Source organism: Parus major, chromosome 17 (genome assembly GCF_001522545.3).
Source record: "Parus major isolate Abel chromosome 17, Parus_major1.1, whole genome shotgun sequence".
Taxonomy (NCBI): Eukaryota; Metazoa; Chordata; class Aves; order Passeriformes; family Paridae; genus Parus; species Parus major.
Genome location: NC_031785.1, coordinates 10,345,331 through 10,367,070, shown reverse-complemented (window position 1 = coordinate 10,367,070; position 21,740 = coordinate 10,345,331). Strand labels below are relative to the sequence as shown.

The window sequence follows — 21,740 nt, the reverse complement described above, 5'->3', positions numbered from 1 at the left end:
TTCCTGCACAAGGCAGGATAACAGGGGACACCCTGACACACACTGCTGTCCCATGGCCCCTGCCCCACCCCCTGCCTGTTTACCAGGCACACAACGGGTCCTCTGTGCCCAGGCACCAGGGGGACCATCCGTACACACCCACGCTGGCCTGTACCAGGCTCGTGTGGGGACTGTTCTTGGTGGCAACAGCTTGTTGGAACCTGCTTGTTGTTATTTGTTGTTTTTTTTTGACAGGGGTTATTGACTTTTGCTCATCTCCATTCCCAAAGATGTCCCATGTCCCCAGCCCATTCTGCACTGCCACATACCCCAGTGTCACAGTAGGCTGTCCCACACCTTTGGCACCCAGAGTGACATGGTGATGGGCAGACACAGTAGCAGGTGGCTATTTACCAGGTTGCACCTCTAGGACTGACCCTGCCCCCCAGGGCTACCCCCATGGCCACTTCCCAGAGGTGAGGAGGCCAGGGCTGCTCCACACCCACAGCGGGGCACTGGCATGCAGCAGGGCCCAACAGAGCCTCAGACTTCCAGAGAGGCACACAGTGGGGACACCAGCACATCCTGGGGTCCCTGCCCGCAGGTGCAAGACACTGGGGGACATTTTGGGATTGTGTGAGGAAGCAAGGAGGAAAAGCCAGGATGCAAGCAGCTGAGAAGGAAATGTCCCCCAGTAGGTAGAAGAGGGCCAAAGAAAGGAGAAGAGAGGGGACGGTCCCTGCCAGCAGCTGGCCATGATTGTACCAGCTAGTCTGTCTGCCCTGTCACCCATCCCCTGCCTCTCTCCTCTCTTGACAAGGGCACAGGTGCAGGACTGAGGGTGGGACACTGGTCCCAGGAGCCGTTGTACAGGTGACAGTGGCTTTGGGGGCCAGAGACAGCTCCCGGATGGTAGCATTCTCTCCTTCCACATCCCCTGCCACATGTTCATTTCAGCCTGGTTGGATGTGAGCAGGATGAGGTCATAGGTGATGTCCAGGTTTGCACAAGTGCTGGGTATCCACCTGCCACCCTACAGACAGTGGGGTAACTTGTCCCACGTTCGGCCCTGCCCTTGGCTACCTGGACAGGTAGGGTCCTGCCCAATTAGCAGGGAGGCAGAGCCAGGTGGGTGCCACAGCTGGATGCTGGCCCCTGGCAGGGGGACATATCTTTTCTGGAGCATTTGGACAGTGATTCAACACCTGTGCCCATCCTCTGCCACACTGTCAGATGGGAGCAGGAGGCTGCGAGGAGGCCGAGCAGGAGGCAGCAGTGCCTGCTGCGACACATGGCTCCCACACAGCCAGGTCAAAAGGCCAGACAAGCACTACAGGACAGTGGTACAAACAGAGCAAACAGCCCAGCCCAGCACAACAGTGCCACCATGCCCACCCTCCAGCAAGCAAGCACTGGGACAGCTGGGACATGTGCTGGAGCCAGGGTCAGCATAGACATGGGCGTTACATCATGGACAACTGTGCAACTCCACCGGTGTCCCCAGGCTGTGGCAGCACTCATGTCCCAGTAGCCCAGGGGGCAGTCCTCATGGGGACAGCCCTCACGGGGACAGCCAGGCTGGGCAGATGCAGCTCATCCTGTCCATCGCTGTCACCCAAAGTCTGCTCAGCTCCTGCCTGCCTCCAGCAATGCCTGACGCCCACAGCCACAGCCTCCAGCCAGTATGATGTGTGAGAGGAGCAGTCAGGGGCAGGGCACACCCATACTAAGACTCTCAAGCTAACAACTTGAGCGACAGCCCTGCACCCCAAACCTGCCATGTCAGCCCTCCTCTCCCATAGCCTGGCACCTGCAAGGGGGTTTATCTGTTCCAACACAGGTGAAGCAGCATCACACACAGCATCCAAAATCCCCACACGTATCCCCCAGAAGACAGGGCAAGGTCTGTCTGTCCTGCTCATGGGAGGAAGGAGCTGCTGCCTACTTCATGCCATCCTCTCTGCCCATCTCAATGCTACCCACAGTGCCAGCAGGAACTGGCAATAGGTGCTGGCCTGCAGGAACCCTGAGGGATGGGGCTCTCAGCTCCTGCAGGATCCAACTTTTCCAATAGCATTTTAAGGCTGCAGAAATACCTTTGAATTTTCATGGCTCCAGATGTTAATCACTCATTAAATGCTCACTTTTGCCCACAGCCAGAAAGTAAAGGCAGGTAAAGCCATGGTCACTGGGAAAGATGAGCTTGAGAACTCTGGGGCAAAATAGGCCCCAAAATCCATGAGGCTGTGCCAAGCTGCCCAGCTCCAGTGGAGACCTGACCATGGACACCCATTGATGGTCACCACCCAGATGTGGGACTGAGTGGCTTCCTCGAGGTCACCTGCCCCATGGGGACAGATAAAGCCAGGTCCAGGGGCTGCCAACTCCCATCCTGCCAAGGCTAGGCCACCCTCACTTCTGCCTCTGGTCACTTCTAGTTGTGTCCATCTGTCTCACTAGCTCCTGCTTCCAGCATGGGCACATCCCCACCCAGCCCAGGCATGGCAGCCTGGGCTCCTGCCTAGGGGAGGCTGAAGGAGCAAGAAGTCCCTCCTAGGGTTTGTCAACAACTCTCCTGAACTGAGGACCCAGGAACACTCACCACAGTTCTCCCAATTCCTGTAGTGTCAGCCAGACACATGTGTGCTGGGCCAAGAGGGCACATAATCATCAGTGTCCTGTGCAAAGGCCACACAGCACTGGAACAGGGCCACCCTCCCACTGGCACAAGATGCCTGACCTGAGCACAGGGTCATGCCAGCAACCAGTGTGGAGGAAGGTGTTCCACAACAGGTGCCCCCTGGCTGCCCTGCCAACAGGGACTCACAGAGACACCCCTGGGCCAGCACACCCCTGCTAAACCTATGCTTCCCCTTCCTCCAACGAGGGGGCAAAGAGCACCTAGAGCCAGGGCAGTTCCCAACCGATTTCTGCTGCAGAATCCAGTACCAGCATCCTCCCAGCCCTGACAGCAGGACCTGGCAGGGCCACCGGCACAGGGTCCTAGGGACACTGCACCCCAGCAGAGGCACTGTTACAGCCCCCCCAGCACCCCAAATTTCAGCCTTTCTTCTTCTGGCATCATCAGTTTTCTCCCAGCTCTTTGCCATCAGCCAGGGGGAAGGGACAGATCTGCAAGCTCCTGTGTGGAGAGTTTTCCATCTTCAGAACAAAGTGCAGAAGGCACAGATCCTGTACAGAGCAGAACAGTCACACTGATGTCAGCTCTCCCTATACCACTTCCCTCATCCCAGGGCTCATGCCAAAGGGTGCCCCACCAATGTGCAGCAGCACCAAAACAGCACAGAACTGCTCCCACCATTCCCCCAAAAAGAGCCTTGACCTGCCCACCAACCCTTCCCCAGGACCAAGCAAACTGGCAGCACACTTCCACCACTGAGAGCTCAAGCTGTGACTGCTAGCCTATCCCAAATGAATGGGCACAAAGAGCCCCAGGGCAGGCGGGTGAACACCCTGAACTGTGTCTGTGGTGACTTGTGAGAGAGCACCTGCTAGTTTTACATCCAACATAAGTTTAAACCAGATACCAAAGTCATGGGAGAGCCCATCCTTTAACAATTCCTGTCCCAGCAGACTCAAGGCACAGCAAGCAATCCCCAGGGCTGCCATGGGTACCCCAGGGGACCCCACAGCCCAGGCTTTCCTCTGCCAAGAGCTACCAATGCTGTTCTGCTCAGACCTCCATCATCACAGGTTTCCTGCCTGAATTTCTGCCCTGGGAAGAATAAAACTGGGGCCAAACCCCAGAGCAGTCCCTGGAACAGCTCAGCCGCACTAGGCAAGGTCCAAAGCCACCATGGGATGGGAGCAAGGCTTTACAGAGGTGCCACTGGCCAGGGGCAGTGCCTGGCCATCCCCCTGGCCATACTGCAGGTCTCTCTGCACCCACCATCCACCCGTGACCTGGCCAAGCCCTCACCAGGTACCTATGAATAAAGTCTGTCCCAAAACCATGGCTGTACCCTACTGCAATCCTGCTCCTGAAAGCCCCTGCTGCCAGAGACAATGGGGACACTCCCAGGCCAGCAACATTGATGGGCAGAACACAGAACTGCTCCAGCTCTCAAGTCCCAGCCCAGAGCCCTCAGTCAAACCTGGGGCCTCTGCTTTCCACTCCACAGCACTGGGTGTGCTGCTCCACATATTGCTGGGAGGTGAGCGCATGGTGGCAAGAACTTACCCCAGGACAGCACCTGCAGCACCAGGCTGTGCCAAAAGGCAGCTGCCGGTGCCCACATTCCCTCTCTGAAGCTGGGAGAAGCCCTGCAACCTCCAACTCTGCCTGCCCCTGAGTGAACTCCCGGCAGAAGAGTGGGCTAGTAGGGCATCCCTCCTTCCCTGCTCCAGCCCCCCAGCCTCTGGCTGCTGCAGTATGATCACCCCAGTGGAAGCTGGTTGCTCTCAGAGAAACATCCATCTGTGGCTTCTGCTGGGGCAGACCTGCACTGGGGAGCCCACTGCTGAACGTCAGGCGTGGCTGCCACACAGGGCCTGGCTGTGTGTCTGCCCTGGCCAGCTCAGCCCAGCACTGCTCAGAGGGGGCAGAGCTCCCCATGGAGTGGACAGGATGATGGCCCCTATGCAGACCAGGGATACTGGGATGTGATTCTGGGATTCACACACAGCAGTAGCACAAGGAAGGAGGTGACACACACAGGGCATGCACAGCCTCAGGGCGCAGCTGTCCTAGGGACTGCATCAAATCCATCCAGGAGCATCCAGGAGCACCCACGGCACTGGGACCAGATCTCGTCCTGGCACACAGCTGGTCCCCTGCACACCCCATGCACTCACAGCACTGGTGTGTGGGCAAGGAGGGGCTGCTCCATACCCTGCCACCCTGCCTGAAGCAGTGGCACTCCAGCAACAGTCCATACACATGGAAGTGATGGGGCCTGTGCTCCTTATCCTCCTCCTCTGGCCACAGCTTCCTGCACTACACCCCCATGCTGCCCACGGGGCTAGTAGGGAAGGCCACGGAGAAATGGGTCCCCAAAAGCTGCGTGCACCCCTACTCTGTAACCCAAAGGCCATGGCGGCCAGGGCCAGGTCAGCCTGTGTGTGCCAGGACCCAGTTGTGCCAAGCCACTCATCCTTGCAGGCAAGGGTCCGGCGCAGCCCCTGCCTTGGCCACGCAGCTCTGCTCAGGGTAAAGAGGGGAGATGACTCAGCCTAAGAGCATCATCCCCCTCATCCATTTCAGGGGCTGTCAGTGCAGGAAAACCTGCCTGCAGCGCCAGGCTCGGCCCTGCTCCTGTCACAAGGGCCTCTGCTGCTCCGGCTACCGGGACACGGAGTCTGGCGGCTGCCAGTGAGGAATAGCAGGATCGGGCCTGCGGGATATTTGGGAAGAGAAAAGCGATGCCAGCTCGAGAGCAGCAGCTCGCTCCCCTCCCCCAGCCGCTAAAAATAACCGGCTCCTTCGGGCCGCGCAGCCACCCCCTGCCCACAGCTGCGGGGTCCCTCGGGGGGTGATGGCTGACCTCACACGGGGAGCCTGCGACAGGGTGCCAGCGGCCCCGAGGCCCCAGCGCGGTCGATGCCATCATGCCCCTTCTGCCAGCCCGGGAGGGACACCCACCAGTCCCCCGACCCCCAACTCCACAAAGTTGCTTTTTCTCCAGCCCACGGAAGACCGGCGGCTCCGACCCACATATGGGCTGAGAACTTTTTTATACCCGGCGGGTACCGGGGCTCGGGGAGCGATCCCACTGTGGGGGGCGGCATCCAGCCCCGGTCCTAGACTCCTCCTGGGGCCCCACGGATACGACAGCGAAGCGGGAGAGCCCCAGCTTTTGCTGCCGCACAGGGGCCCGGGGGCGCGCCAGGCCGGAGGATTCATGCACGGGCGGCCCGAAGCGGGCCGGACACGGCGAGGGACTGCGGGAACCCTCCGGCAGCACTTCGGTGCGGGGCCCGGCCTCGCCCCTCGGAGCTGCAGGGCCCCCCGCCCCCACTCACCGGGCTGCGCCGCTTCAGTGTCACGTTCTTCCAGAGCAGAAGATGGAGCTGGTGCAGGAACCCCATGGTCGGGTCGGGCCGGCCCCGCCGCAGGGCTGCGCCGCGCTCAGCTCCGCGGTCACCCGCCACCCACCGCCATCCCCTCCCAGCCGCCGTCTATTGCTTGCCGCGGGTTGCAAGGAAGCAAAGCGGCCTCGGCCCAGGCCTGGCTCCGCCGCACCCGCCCCGACCCTGCGCAGCACCAGCACCACCCCCAGCATGCGGAGGCCGCCCCTTAAAGGCGCCGCCGGAGCCGCTCGCTCCACCTGCACCGCGGCCCCGGCTCATCCCGACAGCAGTGGGCCCGGTGCTGGCTGTTCGGAGCGGGGCTACTGCCCCAGGGGCCGAGGAACCCTTGTTCCCCTCGAGCCGCCGCCCTCCCACCCCTCAACCATACACAGGTCACCTCCACTCTTCTGCCCCTGGTGCCCCACCCCAGGACACGACGGACTAGCCCTTGGCTGTGAGATCTGTGTACCAGGGTGCCACGGCTGTCCCTGCTCTTGTACACTTCCCACTCTACTCCTGCCTGACTTCTCCCACGGGCATGTGCTCAGGGGTCCATGCATGTTTTTGGACTAACCTGCTGCCACATCTGACTCCTGGCAGCTCTGAACCCAGGGCTGGATGCCCTCTGCAGCAAGGACTGAACCAGGCCAGCTCTCCTCCTTAATTCCATCCATCCATCCATCCATCCATCCATCCATCCATCCATCCATCCATCCATCCATCCATCCATCCATCCATCCTATCGTCCATCCTTTTCCTCTTTTCCTCCTTCCTGCCATCTTTTCTTCTTTCCATCTATCCTTGCTTCCATCCTTCCTTCCCTCCCTTTTCCTGTCCTTTTGTTCTCTCCATTTCCCACCTGTCCCTCCCTCTTCCTGCTCTCCCTTGGCCTTCTCTGCCCCTTCCCTCTCCTTTCCTCCAGCTCTCTGTAACCATCTTGGTCTCCATGCTGCTTCATGAGCCAAGTGTAGCCAGGAGTTGCCCCTGCCGCAGTGGTGCTGGCAAGGGTGCTTGTGCTCATGGCAGGCTCTTTGGCAGCTGGCCCAGGCTAACAAAAGCTCCCTTTGTCCAACACAAAGCAGCATTATTCCCCAAACTTCTGGGCAAAACACTGTGCTGAGATCTAGGAGGACAAAGGATGCCTGGTGATGTGGTGGTGGAGAGGCACTGTGTACCCAGCTCCATGCTCTGGGGAGGGTGACTGGTTTGGGTGGGTTGCTGGGTGCGCATGCAGAGCTGCCCAGAATTGAGGGGAACTGGGCTTTTACTAGGTCCCTGGAGAAGGAAGAATGCAGTCACCTTAGGCTCCTTGCAAAGAATTGTGCATGGTTTGCCCACAGTCCACATAGGGAGCGCATCCAAGCCTCTGTCCTGCAGCAGAGTGGATACCCAGCTTGGAGGGGCACAATGTGGGGACCCATAGGTGGGTCAAAGCCCTGTGTTTGACCTGGTTCTCCTGCTTCTTCCCTCCTGCTGCCCCTGGGTGGGTCTTGGGGAGCTTCACAGCTGCTCTTCTGTTTGGCATGGCCATGGAAAACCCTAGAAGCCAGCAAGGAACAGACCAAGCAGTGTGCCATAGGGCAGAACAACCCCAGGGAGGCAAACCGCCTCCAAGGACCCACAGGGGCCTAAAGCCCAAGGACCCAGTGGCCCAACCTCTCTATGGGCTACAAGCTCCAAAGACCTTGTAGCCCATCTCCTCCATGGACCGGGGTCCTGAAGACTTGGGAACATGGAGCCCTGAGCACCTCTCAGGGGGCTTCCTTGCAGGGTGACCAAGCTCCTGTCTCTGTGTGAAGTCATCTGCAGATGGCAGTACCCACCCACATACATCTCCCTGCTCTGTGCTGGTGCTGTCCAGCATTCCTGATGGTGTCATGACCTGGCCCCTGACCTTGATCTCTGCCCAACCCACCTAGGCAGCACTGGCTCTGGCTCCCTGCCTGGCTCAGAGCCATGTCCCTTGGGTCACAGGGTCAGGGTGTTTGGATCCACTGGCTGCAAATTCTCCCAGGGCATTGTCCCTGCACACAGGGTGTCCTGGGGCAGCAGCCGCACATGGCAACTATTAAGTGCCAGGGAAAAGCTCCCTGCTTCGTTACCAGCCATCCTGAATACCCTGTGGAAATTCTGTCCGCAGTGCTGTCCTGCATGGAGGGGAATGGCCGCAGCCCGTGTGGGCCTGGGCTCTCAAGCTATGAAACAGCAGCAGGATGATGCTGAATGCTCCAGCCAGGCACAGACTTCTGCCCACAGCCAGCAGGGCTAGGGCGGGCAAGGCTGGGGATGGTGCCTGTGGACTGTGGTATCTGGGCTCTCAATCATGCAGGGGAAGAAATGCAGAAAAGGGAGTGAGAAAAGATGACAGGAAATGGACATGGCTGCGGAAGAAGGAACACCCTTCCTTGGGGCTGCAGTTGGCCTTTGAGGGCTCCTGGGGTGTCACTGAAACTACAGAGCCCTGCTACACCATGGCATGGTGCATTATGCTCAACAGGAATCCCTGCTGGCTGGCAACTAACAGGACTGAGGATGCAGATCCCAGGGGCACTGGAGCAGCCTGAGAGCCCCCAGAGAGCAGCTTGGAGCCCCGTTCTGAGCTCTGTATAGGCCAAGACATAGGGCATACCCTTGCCAGCTTCAAGGACAGTGCTGCATACCTCGATACTCCCCTCCCTGCCCCTGCCTCAGTTTCCCTGTCTCATTTTGCTTGCCAGGGCTTTCATGGAGACTTGGGTACTGAACAGCAATGCCAGCACAGGACACAACTGAGCCAGACTGGGAGCAGGGCATAACTCGGGCAGGGGAAAAGGAAGCAGCTCTCTGTGCACACATTGCCAAGGCTCACATGTGCCTGCTTCTCCTTTTGGCAGGAAACATCCCAGGCAGGACAGTACCCAGGGCTCAGTGGCACTTGGGGCTGTTAGCTGATAGTTTCAGGATGAGTCAATGGGAGTTGGTATCCTGTTTGCAACCAAGCTGCGGGTGGCAGATGGGTGGCACCTTGTCAAGGCTGAGGGCACCTACCCAGCCATGGGGCACCCACCTTGTTCTGGGCCATGCACCTACCGCGGCGTGCCCATTTGGCCAGAAGGTACCCACCCAACCATGGGGCACCCACCCAGTCACAGGGTACCCACCCCACAGCGCAGTGCAGGGGAAGTTCTGGGGTGGGGTGTGCCAGCTGACACTGGGGCAGGAAGGACCTGCTGTGGGGCTGGGGCAAGGCAAAACTGAAAAAAAGAGGAAGCCCTGGAGTGCTCCAGCCCAGCACAGCAGCACCCAGGCAGACACATCTGGCGCCTCGTACACCTCCAACACAGTAAGTCTGGGTTCAACATTACTGACCACTGAGGGGAGAGGGGCTGAGAAATGGGGTGGCCCTTGCTAGGGGTTTCCCTTTCAGAGTATCCTTGAAATGGGGCAAACACCCCCAAAACCGTATCAACATTTCTGCTGCTGGGGACAGAGACCTGGAGCACTGATGTGCAGTGCAGGGAACCAGCAAAGCTTTCCCAGCCCTTTCTGCTTCCCATGCCAGATTTGTCTGGAGCTTAAACTTAGCTCATGTATTTTAGCAGGACAGATGGAGTGGGCCAAGGTGGGGAAGGGATTTTTTGCAGACAAGCTGCAGTGCTGGGGTGGGTGGGAATGTAGGGCACTGCTTTCCAGGAGACTCCAATACTGGAGGCACTGGCTCAGCCCCAGCTGGCATCAGGACTCAGGCAACCCACATGTTTCCAGAGGTTTCCACTAAAGGGGAAACCACCTTTGGTGCTGAATGCTCTGAGCCCTGCAGTGGGACCAGCTCTCCAGAGGGGACTTAAGCTGGTGGCTGGTCCCCAGTGCAGCCAACCATCCCCCTCTCCACCCCCACCACTGCTCTGCTCCCAGCAGTTCTGCTGGTTAAACCACTGAGATCTGAGGCAGGCAGATGGGCACCCTGGCAGGGTTAGCATCCCACAGCTGGGGGCCCATGTGCCTGCAAGCTGAGCCCCACCAGTGGCAGCCTCAAGTGCTGCACTGTCCTCCCTGCTCTCCCTGCCCTCCCTCTCCTCTGTGCCCACACAGTGGGGCACTGGCCATCTGTGACATCCTAAGTATAAAATATAAGTGTTTGGGGCACTGAGGCTATGAGCTCCCAGCCTGCTGGAGCTCCTGATGCCCTTAGGGACTGGGAAGTGCACCCTGACCTGGGAAGGGCACCTCGAACCTGGGAATTGCCTTGTCATTGTCACAGGAGAATACTGGAGTGAGTGGACACTTCTTGGGCAGGACTCTGCCAAACTCAGCCCTCATCAGAGTTTTGGACTTCAGAGTCAGTCACCCCATTTTGCAGCTAAGGCCTCACCATGGGGCTATTCAGGTGGGACTAGGATGTTCTTTCTTGTTTGGTGCACAGCAGTGGCAAGGCTAGCTGCATATCAGGTTTGACCTGTTCTGGGCAGAGCAAGAACTGGGGACTGAGACTGTGGCTGTGTGTCAGGTGAGTAAACTAAGGCACAGAGCAAGCAAGGACTGCCTGTAGCGGGGCCAGCCAGGTGGGTCAGAGGGGCACAGCTGGCTACTTCCCATCAACTCGGCACCCTCAGAAGCATCTGTGCTCCCCAAAAGGTCACCAGGGATTGCAGGAGCATGAACAAAGGCCACCCTGGGGTGACACCATGTGCATGGGGAACTCTGTGGCACAGGGAAGCAGAGGGCCCTGGGGTGATGCTGAGGCCCAGGCTTCATGAAGAAGCCCTTTCTCTGGCCTCAGCCACAGTACCTCCCCATCACCCCTCGTCCCTGGCAAGTCAAGCTGATGGCCCGCAGTGGCCTCTCCTCTCTCACAGGTGTCAGCTCTGTCACCCAGTGAGGTGACAGCCAACCCACCAGCATGCCCTGGGCATTGCCACTGCGATGGTCACCATGGGGCCGGCCTGGTGTGAAGGCCTTGATCACTGCCGGAGTGTTTGTAACCACCCTCTGGAACCTGAGGTTCTTCCTCAACCCCTCCAAAGGCTCTGGAGAAGAGCCTAAACAGAGGGAGCCATTGGTGATTCTGGTGTGGGAATGGCCCTCCAAGCAGGTCCCCAGTGTCAGCAGAGATGTGTGCCATGAGCTGTACAGCATCACAGGCTGCCAGCTCACTACAGAGCGGCAGCTCCTGCACCAGGCCAATGTGGTGGTGTTCCCCCACTCCAGGCTCCAGCCTGGCCAGGACAAACTGCCCAAGGAGAGGCTGCCGGGGCAGAACTGGGTGTGGGTCTCCCTGGAGTCCCCCTCCAACACTAGAGCTCTAGCAGCATGGAACCAGACCTTCAACTGGGTGATGACCTATAGACAGGATTCGGACATCTTCATCCCCTATGGCAAGCTGGTACCCAACAAATCAGCCACCGTGAACATCCCTGCAAAGACCAACTTGGTGTCCTGGGTTATCAGCAACTACCACAGGACTCAGAAAAGAGCTGAAGTCTACAAAAACCTCTCCAGGTACCTCCATGTGAATATATACGGGAAAGCAAACAACAAGCCCCTCTGCAAGGACTGCCTCTTGCCAACAATATCCAAGTCCAAATTCTACCTGGCCTTTGAGAACTCCATCCACCGGGACTACATCACAGAGAAACTCTGGAGGAACTCACTGCTGGCCGGCACTGTGCCTGTGGTGCTGGGGCCACCCAGGGCCAACTATGAGCAGTTTATTCCTGCAGACTCCTTCATCCATGTCAATGACTTTGGCTCCCTAAAGGAGCTGGCCACCTTCCTGAAGACAGTGAACTCCAGTCGCTACCGGCAGTTCTTTGCCTGGCAGAGGAGGTTCAGTGTGAAGCTCTACACTGACTGGAGGGAGCGGATCTGTGCCATCTGTACAGCCTACCCCCGCCTTTCCCATGGCCACCTCTATCCTGACCTGCAGAGCTGGTTCAACTCCTAGTGCATGCCGGGACCCTTGGGATGAATGCAGGCAGGGGTGGGAGGTGCACGAGGCACCCACCTGCACACATGATGTGGAGCAAAGACAGGAGCACCCCACTCTCCTCCCAGCCCAGCTGTTGCCACACTGCAACTTCAAGCAACTCCCCATGACTTCATTTTTTGTGAAACAGGACTTAATCACCCCGACCCAACACTGAACACCTTGCCAGGGTGCTGGCAGGACCAGAGGGTACTTTGGAAATAAGTGGCACAGTGCTGCTGAGGCTGTGCATGTAGTGTGGGCAGGACAGCAGGGTAGTGGTGGTGGCTCAGGGCTCCCTGACCTCCCCTGTGATCCTCAATGTCCCCTCAGCACTTTCTGCTGGGTGCCAAAGTCCTGGCAGCAGAGGCCCTGTGGTGACATTTTGTGGCTGGTCTGGAGTGGCAGGGGTCAGCCCAGGGGGGTCCATTACTCCATGGCTAGGGAGGAAGGACAGCATCTGCTCCCCTTCTTCCTTGCAGCACCCATTTCCTGTCCCCAACCCGAGCCATGGGTGTCGCTGTGCCACTGAGGAGCCACAGGACAGCAGATGCTCTCAGAGCAGCCTGTGCTGCCAGGCAGGCAGAGGGATACTGTGGTTTGTCACTCCCTCCCTGCTGTGACAGGAAGCCAGTGAGCTGACAGCTTCTGAAGGCTTGCACCATCCTCGAGTAAAGCCAGTCCCGTGGGTAACTTGCACATGCACACATTGCAGTGGGGAAACCCTGCACCATGGGCACCCTGCACCATGGACATCCCAAGAGGAAGTACCCGTCTGGGATCATGAAATTGGGGTGAAAATCGGGGTTGAGCGACATGACCAGGGGTAAGATATGACTGCTCCATCTGTGCCTTGCTCTTTGCCCCTCTACTCAGTGCCATCAACTCCCTTGATATAAACAACTCTTTTTGTCACAAGTTTTTCCAGTTTTCTTCCCTGTGGGCCTGAAGTCACCAAACCCCACCTCGCCACCCTGCAGGCTGCCAGGTGCCCAGCAGGACTGAGAGCTGGCAGAGGAGACAGCCCTCCCCTGGCACAGCCCTGGTGAGGCGGCAGTTGGACAGGCACACTGTGCTCTTCTGACTTCTGTGGCTTCCGATTTCCGCTTCGTTGTTTTCTGGGTCAACCAGAAGTGGAACGGGAGGGACTGTGGATGCCCACAGACAGATGCTGGGTACTCATGGGCAGGGGGTGCCAGGGGTGCAGGATGTTGGAGTCTCATGGTGGGCTGTAGTTCTTGCATGGCTGCATGCAGAAAACCAGATAGTGGAAATGTGGAGAAGCAAACCTGTGGGAGACGACATCTGTCTCACATTTCTGCTCCTGACCCTGGCCAGCCTCCTGCACCACTCAAGCGCCAGGCAGCACTGGGCAGCAGCAACAGGAGGCAGTTCCCAGTGGATGTCACACACAGCTGTACCCCTACCCTGTGGGCCGGCAAGTTTGAGGCTCTGGGGAGCAAGCAAAGATGCAGAGGGGCCCCACCCCATAGGGCTGGAATCTAGCCCAGCCCAGCCCTTTGCACGGTCGCAGGGTGCCCAGTAAGCAGCTGCCTTCACTGCCCCTGGACACTGCCTAGTGCTAGTGCCTAGCACTGCCCTGGTGCCTCCAGGCAGCCCTAGAGAGCAAACCCCTTATAGAGCAAAAAATGGGGATTTCATTCTGCTCAGGGCAAGGGCCCTTGAGAGAATGAACTGGGGACAAACCAGCTGAGAGTGTGGTGGGGAAAAGTGAAGGCCCCAGACATCCCTGCTCCCACCAGCTCAGCTCCCAGTGCCCAATAGACCTGCATGGCTGGGTTGTTATCCCCTCATCAGAGACTCCCTTAGCTGGACCACACATACAGGAACATCCTTCCCTCCCCTGTCAGTGCCGTACTACTGAGGGCAGCCCCAGCTTTCCACTGGGAAGCTTATCCACCCTGCTACATCCTGCTTGGTTCTCTGTCCCTGGCAGCTTCTGGAGCAGCTTACAAGCTCACACTGCTTCCAACCTTCCCAGAAGCACCTACAGCAAAACAGCAGCTCGAACTGGGTGGAAGACGACCTCTCCTCTCTTTACTTTTGACCCCCTCTGCTTTGGGGGGCAACAGCCCTGACAAGATGGTACTACTCCAGGGCCAAGCTGCCAGCAGTTGTGGAGGGAGGCCAAGCTGCAGGCAGCCAAGAGCTGAGTGTTGCTGGCATGATGGGGACATGTCCACCTTCTTAAGGTGCCTTACTCTAGCCCTGCTGTGCCCCTGCATGCAGCTGAACCTCAACTGCTGGGCTGCAGGAATAGGGATGCAAGGAAGGCAAGAAAAGGGTTAACTCATTCTTGCCTCAAAGAACTCTGAGATTTATTTCATTGCCAGAGGGAATGTGATTAAGAACAAAAAATGTAAAAATCATCATTAACTACAGCAGGCTGGAAGGCATGGGGTGCTAGCAGCATGGACAGGGTGGTATAGCCAACTGGGCTGGGCCCTCCAGGGAAAGGTGGTCTCTGGGCATCTGGGCTGGGGGTGGGTGAGGGGGGGACAGCAGCTGGAGAGCAGGGGGGCCTGGGGGTGATGTTGGGCACAACACATGAACCCCCCAACCCAAACAAGCTTTATCAACCGCCCCACAGAGGGGTGAAGTTGTCTTGTGCCACAGGGTGAGGGGTGGTGAGGGGGCTCACCTTCTCCCCTTGCCCCAGCCCTTGGCTCATCCTGGCCACCCAGGAGGGTGAGCAGAGCCACCAGGGCCATTGGCCCTGGGCATGGCACCCCAGCCCCACTCTACATGACAGGGTGAAAGGAGACACCTGGGAAACTAGATCACTACAAAATTTTTTGCTTTTTAAAAACTACAACCAAAAACCTTTAAAAAAATAATAAAATCACCGCCTCCCCCCACCCTCCCCAAAATCTAAAAAATACTTTTTTCTGCATCTCACAGGAGAGCAGCTGGGCTGGGGCCAGGCACGGGCTCAAGAGCCCTGGGCACATGTGGCTTCAGAGGGTGCAGTGGGGCAGGAGGAGCTGCCCCCAGGAGTGGTCAGAGGGGGGCCAATTCTGCTGGGACCAGTAAGCTCACATAACTGAGAAGGGCTGGGAGCATCTGCAGAGAACAGGCACCATCCCTGTGCCAGGCTCTCAGCGCCTCACATTCCAAAAGCCCCACACATCAGCCCAGAGAGCAGAAGCAGGGCTGTGCCTGTGTGAGCCCAGGGCAAGGGGAGCTGCCCCAGAGCACCAGCCCCCCTTGCTGGTGTGAGCCCACAGCCCCTGGTTCAGTGGCCGCTGTTACTCATGGAGAGCCCAGGCTGCAGCGCTTGTGGGAACATCTCGGCTTTGTGAAAGGTCGGCATGTAGACAGGAGGGGAGGGTGCCAGGCTGTAGCCCTGGGATGTCACTGGGATGGGCAGAGTGGAGGGCACCAGGGGCTGGTTCATGTCATACATCATCCCCTCTGCCTCGTTGCCGTAGGGCAGCAGCAGCCGTTTGCCTTTCTGACGCCGGTTGCAGAACCAGACCCGGACCACCTGTGGGGAGACAGAGAAGGGTATGGGGGTGACCCAGGCACACCATGTGGGTGACAACGAGACCCTTCTGCTGGTGACATCTCCGTAACATCCCAAGCTGCCAGTGCAGCCCTTTCCCTGTCACAACTCCTTGCTAGGCTCAGCTCCAACACACTTCAGCCATGAACACTTTCCCACTGCTTCCAGAGTCAAGATGACAAAAATGGCAAACGTTAAATAGGAAAGAAGATAACAAATCAAAAGAAAGGTTCCTCTCCAAAGGCTGGCAGCATAGCCAGATGAAGCCAATAGGCAAACTTGTGTATTGTTAGTGGATTATAGTTTGTCTCTCTTCTGGTGCATTTCCACTTCAGAAGAAAAACATTGTAACATCCCAGGAGGATTCTTGGGATCAAAAATCAGCTTCTTCTGAGATGAATTAGTATCAAAGGATTACTTTTATAGGATAACATTAATATATTTATGTATATATATACACGAACGCCTGTAGTTGGGTCTGGGAACTATTTTTGTCTCTCTTTAAGTTTTAAATCTTTAATCTGTGAACAAAAGTCTTTCTCTGGAACCAAGTGGGTTTTTCTTTTATATTGATGAGCCATATATATATCCTAACTGGCAGAGCTAAAGGGCAGTTGTTTACATCTTTCCATGTGCATTTCATTTTTGCTCTGAGCTAAAGTATCAAACTGGCAGGTGCTCAGGAGCTGGCACCATTTGGGCGCCCATCCTCCCCACCCTTCCAACCTACATCTTTATCCAGGTTGAGGTCCTCGGCGATCTGGGAGATCTCCTGGGGACTGGGCTTCACACACTTGCGGAAGAAGCTCTCCAGTGTCCCTTTCACATTGGTCTCGATGCTAGTCCTGCGTTTTCTCTTCCGAGCTTGGGCCAGTACTTGCTCTGCATTGCACATCTGGGAATGAGAGAGGGAATATGTTTGGTTACCAGGTCGAAGAGTCTCCACCAGGCTTGGGACACGTGTGGCTAGCTGCAGAGCTTGGGGCAGGATTGTGTCCCTGTGGCTTTCCACTGAGCATTAGTCCATTGTGCCTGGGGCCACTCCCAGTGTCCCAGCACTGCCAGCAGTGAGGTTGGACACATCCTCCTGCAGCCCCCCGAGGTTCCCCAGGGAATGTGCAAGCTGCACATTCGGTTTATCTGAGATTACAGCAGGACCTCGCTGCTCCAGAAAGGGAGCTGCCACAATCACAAGGTGTCTGCAGGGGGATTTGGCTTCCTCCCTCAGCTTGGCAGAAGGTGACACCCAGTGGTTTGCCCTCAAGCCAGGTTCAAGCCATGCAGCAAGATGGTGCTGTGGCACAAGATGCCATCTGTTCCCCTCTTCTCCCTGAAAGCACGTGGGAGACGAAAGAGAATCTGTGGCTTCAGGGTTTGCAGGTACCCAGCTCCCAGCCCCCTTGGCCCTGCACCTCTTGCATGTTGTCCGTGTTCTCCGCCTCGTTGAGCCAACGCTGCAGCAGCGGCTTTAGCTTGCACATGTTCTTGAAGCTGAGCTGGAGCGCTTCAAAGCGGCAGATGGTCGTCTGGCTGAACATCTTCCCTGAAAGGGCAAGGCAGGCAGGGCATTACACACCACACAGCTTCCCTCGCCCACAGTTCCCCAGTCACCACCACCCCCCGCCCCAAGCTTGCCTTGCTCCTGGGAGACCAGGAAAGGCATTCACCCTGTTCCTTCAGCAGGGATTTAAAGCCCTGAAACGTATCTCAATAAGTAACCATTTTAAACCGGTTCCCTGTGAGCTCGAACTTTCCAGCTCACCGCAGATCTGGAGATACCCCTCTAGGAGCCCTGGGCCCGGACTGGGCCGCTTGATACCTCCTTTGCGGGTCGTTAAGGAGCAGAAATCACTTAGCCCAGGTGATTCCAAACCCCTCCCGGGCCTCTCCCTTCCCCCACCGGCTGCGGGGGAACGCAAGGGCTCTCCTCCGACCCCTCACCGTAGAGTGTGCCCAGTGCCAGCCCCACGTCAGCCTGGGTGAAGCCCAGCATAATGCGCTTGTGCTTGAGGTCCTTGGCGAACTGCTCCAGCTCTCCTGAGGTTGGCGCATCCTAGCAGGGGCAGAAACACACTGAGAAGGGACAACTCGCGCGCAGGGTCCAGGGTCTGTCGGGGTCAGTGGCATAAGAAGGCTCGGCTGAGCCATAGGCAGCACTGACACCGACCAGGCTCACACAGGACCCACCCCGACAACGCACATTGCTCAGCTCGACCCAATCTGGAGGGGCGGCGGCCAAGGGTAGCACAAGGGCACCAAGTGCTCCTGCTCTGCCTCAACACGCCCTGGAAATGCTCCCTTTGTCATCTGGCTCGAGCCCACCTGACCTTGCCTGGCCAGAGGCAGCACCGATGATCACATTGGCTGAGTCCCAGATTTGCCCCATTCTCACTCATCCCAGGACACGTATGCACGGGGACGCTCAGTTCTCCCGCAGCGTGGGCCACTTCCCACGGCTCCCAGGCTGAGGCTGCCCCTCGCCAGCCGCTCTCCTGCCTGCGTCCGGAGCAGGGAAAAGACTCCCGTGAAGAAAGGGACGAAAGCGCGAGTGATATTTAAGCACCTCTGCCACCAGCAGGCTCTTCCGTTCTGCCAAGAGGCTACCCAGGCGCTCCCCACCTTCCTACGGGGGCATTTTTAAGCCTTTTACCCAATTTCCACGTTTTCAGAGGGGTTTCGGGTTTTCCAGGAGTTTTTCCTGTCACCGAGCCACGGCTATTAGTTTCTGGCGAAAACCGGCACCGGTAAACTCGGAGCATCCCTCCCACAGAGGAGAGATGCAGTCCACATCGCCGTCCTGCATCATCCCGCAGGTTGCAAACGCCGTTCATGAGCACTCCCCAGGCAGCGCGGCCGTCGCGGCCCGAGGACACACACGCATCGATTGTGGCGTGGGACCTCCCGCAGCTCCGACCCGCTGGCTGGCGGTGCAAGTCCTCCCAGTCCCGTCAGGGACTATCCCCCCGGCATCGGCCGCCTCTGCTGTCCCCGGGGAGGGCTCGTAATACGTCAACATTGAGAAATATTAAAAACAAGTGCAAAACACAAATTCAGTGGTGCGGGGAACCAGCCCTGCTGCCCTCGTCTTCTTCCCGCCGTCATCTCTGGGCTGTCTGCCTCAGCAGACTTCAGTGCCCGTGGAGGTACGGGAGCGGCGGTCGGGGACGCAGCCGACCGAAGGGACACTGAGGGGGCTGGCCAGGAGCCCTCGGTGAACTCGCTGCGCTGCCCCGCCTATCACGCCGGAGACGGCCTTAGGTATCGCTACCCGGGACGGCCCCGCCGCATCGAGATGGGGAAGTTCATCTCATGAGTTCCCAAAACCGCCCCCACCTCTACCCCAAAGCAGCCTCCCCAAGGCTCTCGCCCCCTGAGGAGAGTCTGTCTGACACAAGCGGGACGAACCCCAGCGCCGGGTCAGGGCTTCTCCCGCGGGCACCCGACGGTGGGGTCGGACAGGTGGCACCGGCGGGGTCTCGGCGGTACACGAGAGCAGCCGGGCAGCTCCTGCCGACGGGGCGGCGAACCGCGACTCCGGACGGGGAGGAAAGCCCCAGGGCCACACCGTGTGCGGACGGCGGGAGCGGGGCAGGCCAGCCCGCCCCATCCCCGTCCCGTCGGGTCTCACCTCCTCGCCGCTGTCGCTGGAGTGTCCGCCCTCGCTGGCGGCGCCGCTGGAGCTGCCGCTGCTGCCCAGCCCCGAGGGGCCGCCGGAGCCCGGCTGCAGCGCGGCGGGGCAGAGCTGGGGGCCAGGGAAGGCAGCGGCGGCCGGGCCAGGGAAGGGCGGCCCGGGCAGGGCGGCGGGGCCGGAGGGCGCAGGGCCGGCCCAGGGCGGGGGCGGCCAGGCCGGGCCACAGCAGGCGGCGGTGCGGGGCTCGGGATCGGGCTGGCTGCAAGGCCGGCCCGGGCGCGCCTCCGCCTTGGCGGGTGGCACCGGGGCGGGCGGGGGCAGCCAGGCGCGGGCCGGCGGCGGGTCCCGGGCGGGCTCGGGCTCGGCGGTGGAGGCGAAAGGGAAGAACAGCGGCTGGGCGGGCGCCCCGTCGAAGCTGCCGCGGGAGAAGGGAGGTCCGGCGTCGGTCAGGAGGCCGAAGGGGGCGGCCGGCAGCCCCCCGTCCGGGCTGAACATGCTGCCCGCCGCCCGCTGCCCTAGGGCTCCATGCGGGGGCTGCCGGCCGCTGCCTCCCTGCTGCGGCGCCGCCGGGGCCTCTGAGAGCGGCGGGGCCGGGCCGGGCCGGATGGAAATGGGCCCTGGCCCCATTGGGCCCCGCATTGGTGGGTCGGGCGTGAACTTGATCCCCCAGGGGGGCGGGGGGCACGGACGGAAGGTGCGATGGGAGGGGGCTGCGCCGGCCCGCACCCAGCGGCGGTGGGGAGGTGGACGGGGCGGCCCCGGTGAGACAGGGAGGGGGTGAACACCGGTCCTCGCCCCTCGCGGGGCCTCGTACCCCTCCGGTCCCGGGGGACTCGAGGAAACCCACGTCTTTCGCACCCCTCCGGCCCCACGCTGTTCGGGGTCCACCGCGCCAGAGTTAGGGCAGCAGCAGTCACGGGATCTTCCCACCTGGGAACCCCCAGCGCTGCGGAGCCTAGGCAAGAAACGGGATGGCTTTGGGGAGCTATTGGCGGCATGAACCGGGGCCAGGGGCTGGTGTGAGGGCAGCCTGTTCAGCCGCGGCAGCCACTTGTCCCCAGGACAGAGAACAAGCTGCGCGATGTCATTGCCCACCGTGTCATCGTGCAGCAGTAGGGATGGTCCAGGGCTTGACCGCTACCTCTTGCCCCTCTTGGTGCCTAGTCTTCTTGACTGAGCCTTAGCTCCTTGTGGAGCATGGACAGAGCTGAGGCTCCCGGGATCCCTTACAGTCTCACCATTCCTCTCCTCTTTCTCACTCTGCAGAGGAGGGTTGTGGCTCGGAGGAGCATGTCCCTGGGGCCCCAGAGCTCGGGGTGTGCTGGCAGGAAAGAATTGCAGCTCCAACTGCCGTGTCCATCGGCTCCACAATGAAGCACGCTCCATATTTTCTCTATCTTAAAGACTTTCCCTTCACACTGCCCTTCACAATGGTTCTATCAGGGCTGGCTCCAGTCATTTCCCATTTACTTCCCTCCTGGCTCAGCACTGGAACCTTCCCGATCCTGACACTGCCATCACATCAGCCCCTGCTTGGCTCCGCCCGATGCCAGCTCCTGTGTACGGTCAGGTACCAACGGCATGGGCACCCCCTGACCCCAGCTGGAGCAGGGCGAGGGGTGCTCCTTCTGCCAGTAGCCCGTGATCCCAGCCGGAGCAAGGCAGGGAGTGATCCCGCTGCCGACACTACTGCGTGTTTATTAACCCGGATTACCGAGAGCAGCTGCCGTCTCGCACTGGAGATATGGCAAGCAGATAGGCTGGAGCAGCCTCCCCCGCGGCGGGATGGGAATGAGGCTGTGGGCGGCGGAACTCGGGGAAGGTGCTTGATGATTTTTATGAAGCACTTGCTTTGGCTCCTGAGACGGCTGGAGCCCAGGGATTGGCACCCAGGGTGAGGATGCCCTGGGACAAGCACCCAAGGGTTGGCAGACAGGGACTCATACCCCCAGCTGGCATCCAGGGACTGGGATCCACAATGCCCCTGGCCCAGCACATGGCTCTGCTGCATGTCAGGGGAAGAGCTAAGCCTCTTGATGATATTCTTCTAAGGAAAAAAATGGTCCGGTGGATGAGGTGGAATTAATGTCTGCTCCTGATGCCTGGCAGGACATGTACTAGGCTGCCCATCCTGGCTGTGCCAGACTGCTCCAGGAGGCAGGGCAGTCCCAGGAAAATGAACTAAGGATTCAAAAGCTTTTTCAGTGGGGACATGGGCAGCCCCGAGTGAGCCCTGTGGCTTCTGGACCTGGGGGGTCCCATGGCCAGAGTGCTGAAGCACCTTCCCCAGCAGGGGCTGGATTCAATCTGGCAGGGGACGACTTGGAGCGTGCTGCTGGGGATGCTGGAGCTAGTGCTGTGCAGGCAGAGCTGCCCGCTGCCTGCTGTGCTGCTGCCTGCCCCACTGCCAGCGGGCAGAGGAAATCTCTCTGCGGGACCCCGATGGCAGCCATCAGCCCTGCTCCTCCCGGGCTCCCGCTGCGGCCCAGGGTTTCAGAAGCTCCTTGGCCTGGCAGTAACTCCGTTTCCCTTTGATTTATTGTTCCCGGGCTGCATCCCCTCCTCCTGCCGACTTACTTTTTCTCTCCATCCCCCCGGGAAGCCTTCCAGTCCCCCCTCCCCCCTCGGCC

At 59.3% G+C, this 21,740-nt stretch overlaps 3 protein-coding genes across 8 annotated transcripts in view; 1 reads left to right on the top strand and 2 right to left on the bottom strand.

Moving 5' to 3' along the window:
- ABCA2 (ATP binding cassette subfamily A member 2) overlaps positions 1-6,159 on the bottom strand; it is a 34,123-nt gene extending 27,964 nt beyond the window's left edge. For all 5 annotated transcript variants that reach the window (XM_015644962.3, XM_015644965.3, XM_015644963.3 and 2 more), the window contains exon 1: positions 5,962-6,159. In XM_015644962.3, the coding sequence (XP_015500448.1) occupies positions 5,962-6,027 (66 nt within the window). In that variant the 5' untranslated portion in view covers positions 6,028-6,159. The remainder of the gene's footprint in view (positions 1-5,961) is intronic.
- Positions 6,160-9,261: 3,102 nt separating this feature from the next.
- On the top strand, positions 9,262-13,715 carry FUT7 (fucosyltransferase 7). 2 transcript variants are annotated; one of them, XM_015644480.3, is made up of 2 exons: positions 9,262-9,331; positions 10,845-13,715. In XM_015644480.3, exon 2 carries the CDS (start codon positions 10,889-10,891, stop codon positions 11,930-11,932), a length of 1,044 nt encoding a protein of 347 aa, XP_015499966.1. In that variant the 5' UTR covers positions 9,262-9,331; positions 10,845-10,888; the 3' UTR covers positions 11,933-13,715. The 2 variants fall into 2 exon arrangements, with proteins under 2 accessions (XP_015499966.1, XP_033374387.1); XM_033518496.1 differs by having other exon boundaries at positions 10,250-13,715.
- Positions 13,716-14,455: 740 nt separating this feature from the next.
- On the bottom strand, positions 14,456-19,636 carry LOC107211896 (POU domain, class 5, transcription factor 3-like). The gene is made up of 5 exons (XM_015644476.3): positions 19,108-19,636; positions 17,421-17,532; positions 16,892-17,022; positions 16,210-16,374; positions 14,456-15,461 (listed from the first exon to the last, which is right to left on the bottom strand). The coding sequence occupies exons 1-5, from the start codon at positions 19,603-19,605 to the stop codon at positions 15,210-15,212; spliced, it is 1,158 nt and encodes a 385-aa protein (XP_015499962.1). The 5' UTR covers positions 19,606-19,636; the 3' UTR covers positions 14,456-15,209.
- Between the last annotated feature and the right edge of the window lie 2,104 nt (positions 19,637-21,740).

Bases quoted from the DNA above. Each gene is read 5' to 3' on its own strand.
- FUT7 (XM_015644480.3), top strand. From the start codon at position 10,889: ATGCCCTGGGCATTGCCACTGCGATGGTCACCATGGGGCCGGCCTGGT.
- LOC107211896 (XM_015644476.3), bottom strand. From the start codon at position 19,605: ATGTTCAGCCCGGACGGGGGGCTGCCGGCCGCCCCCTTCGGCCTCCTG. The intron at 17,533-19,107 runs GTGAGACCCGAC...TGCCCCTGCTAG, and splicing joins CCAGCGACAGCGGCGAGGAG to GATGCGCCAACCTCAGGAGA. The intron at 17,023-17,420 runs GTGAGGGGTCGG...TTGCCCTTTCAG, and splicing joins GGCACTGGGCACACTCTACG to GGAAGATGTTCAGCCAGACG.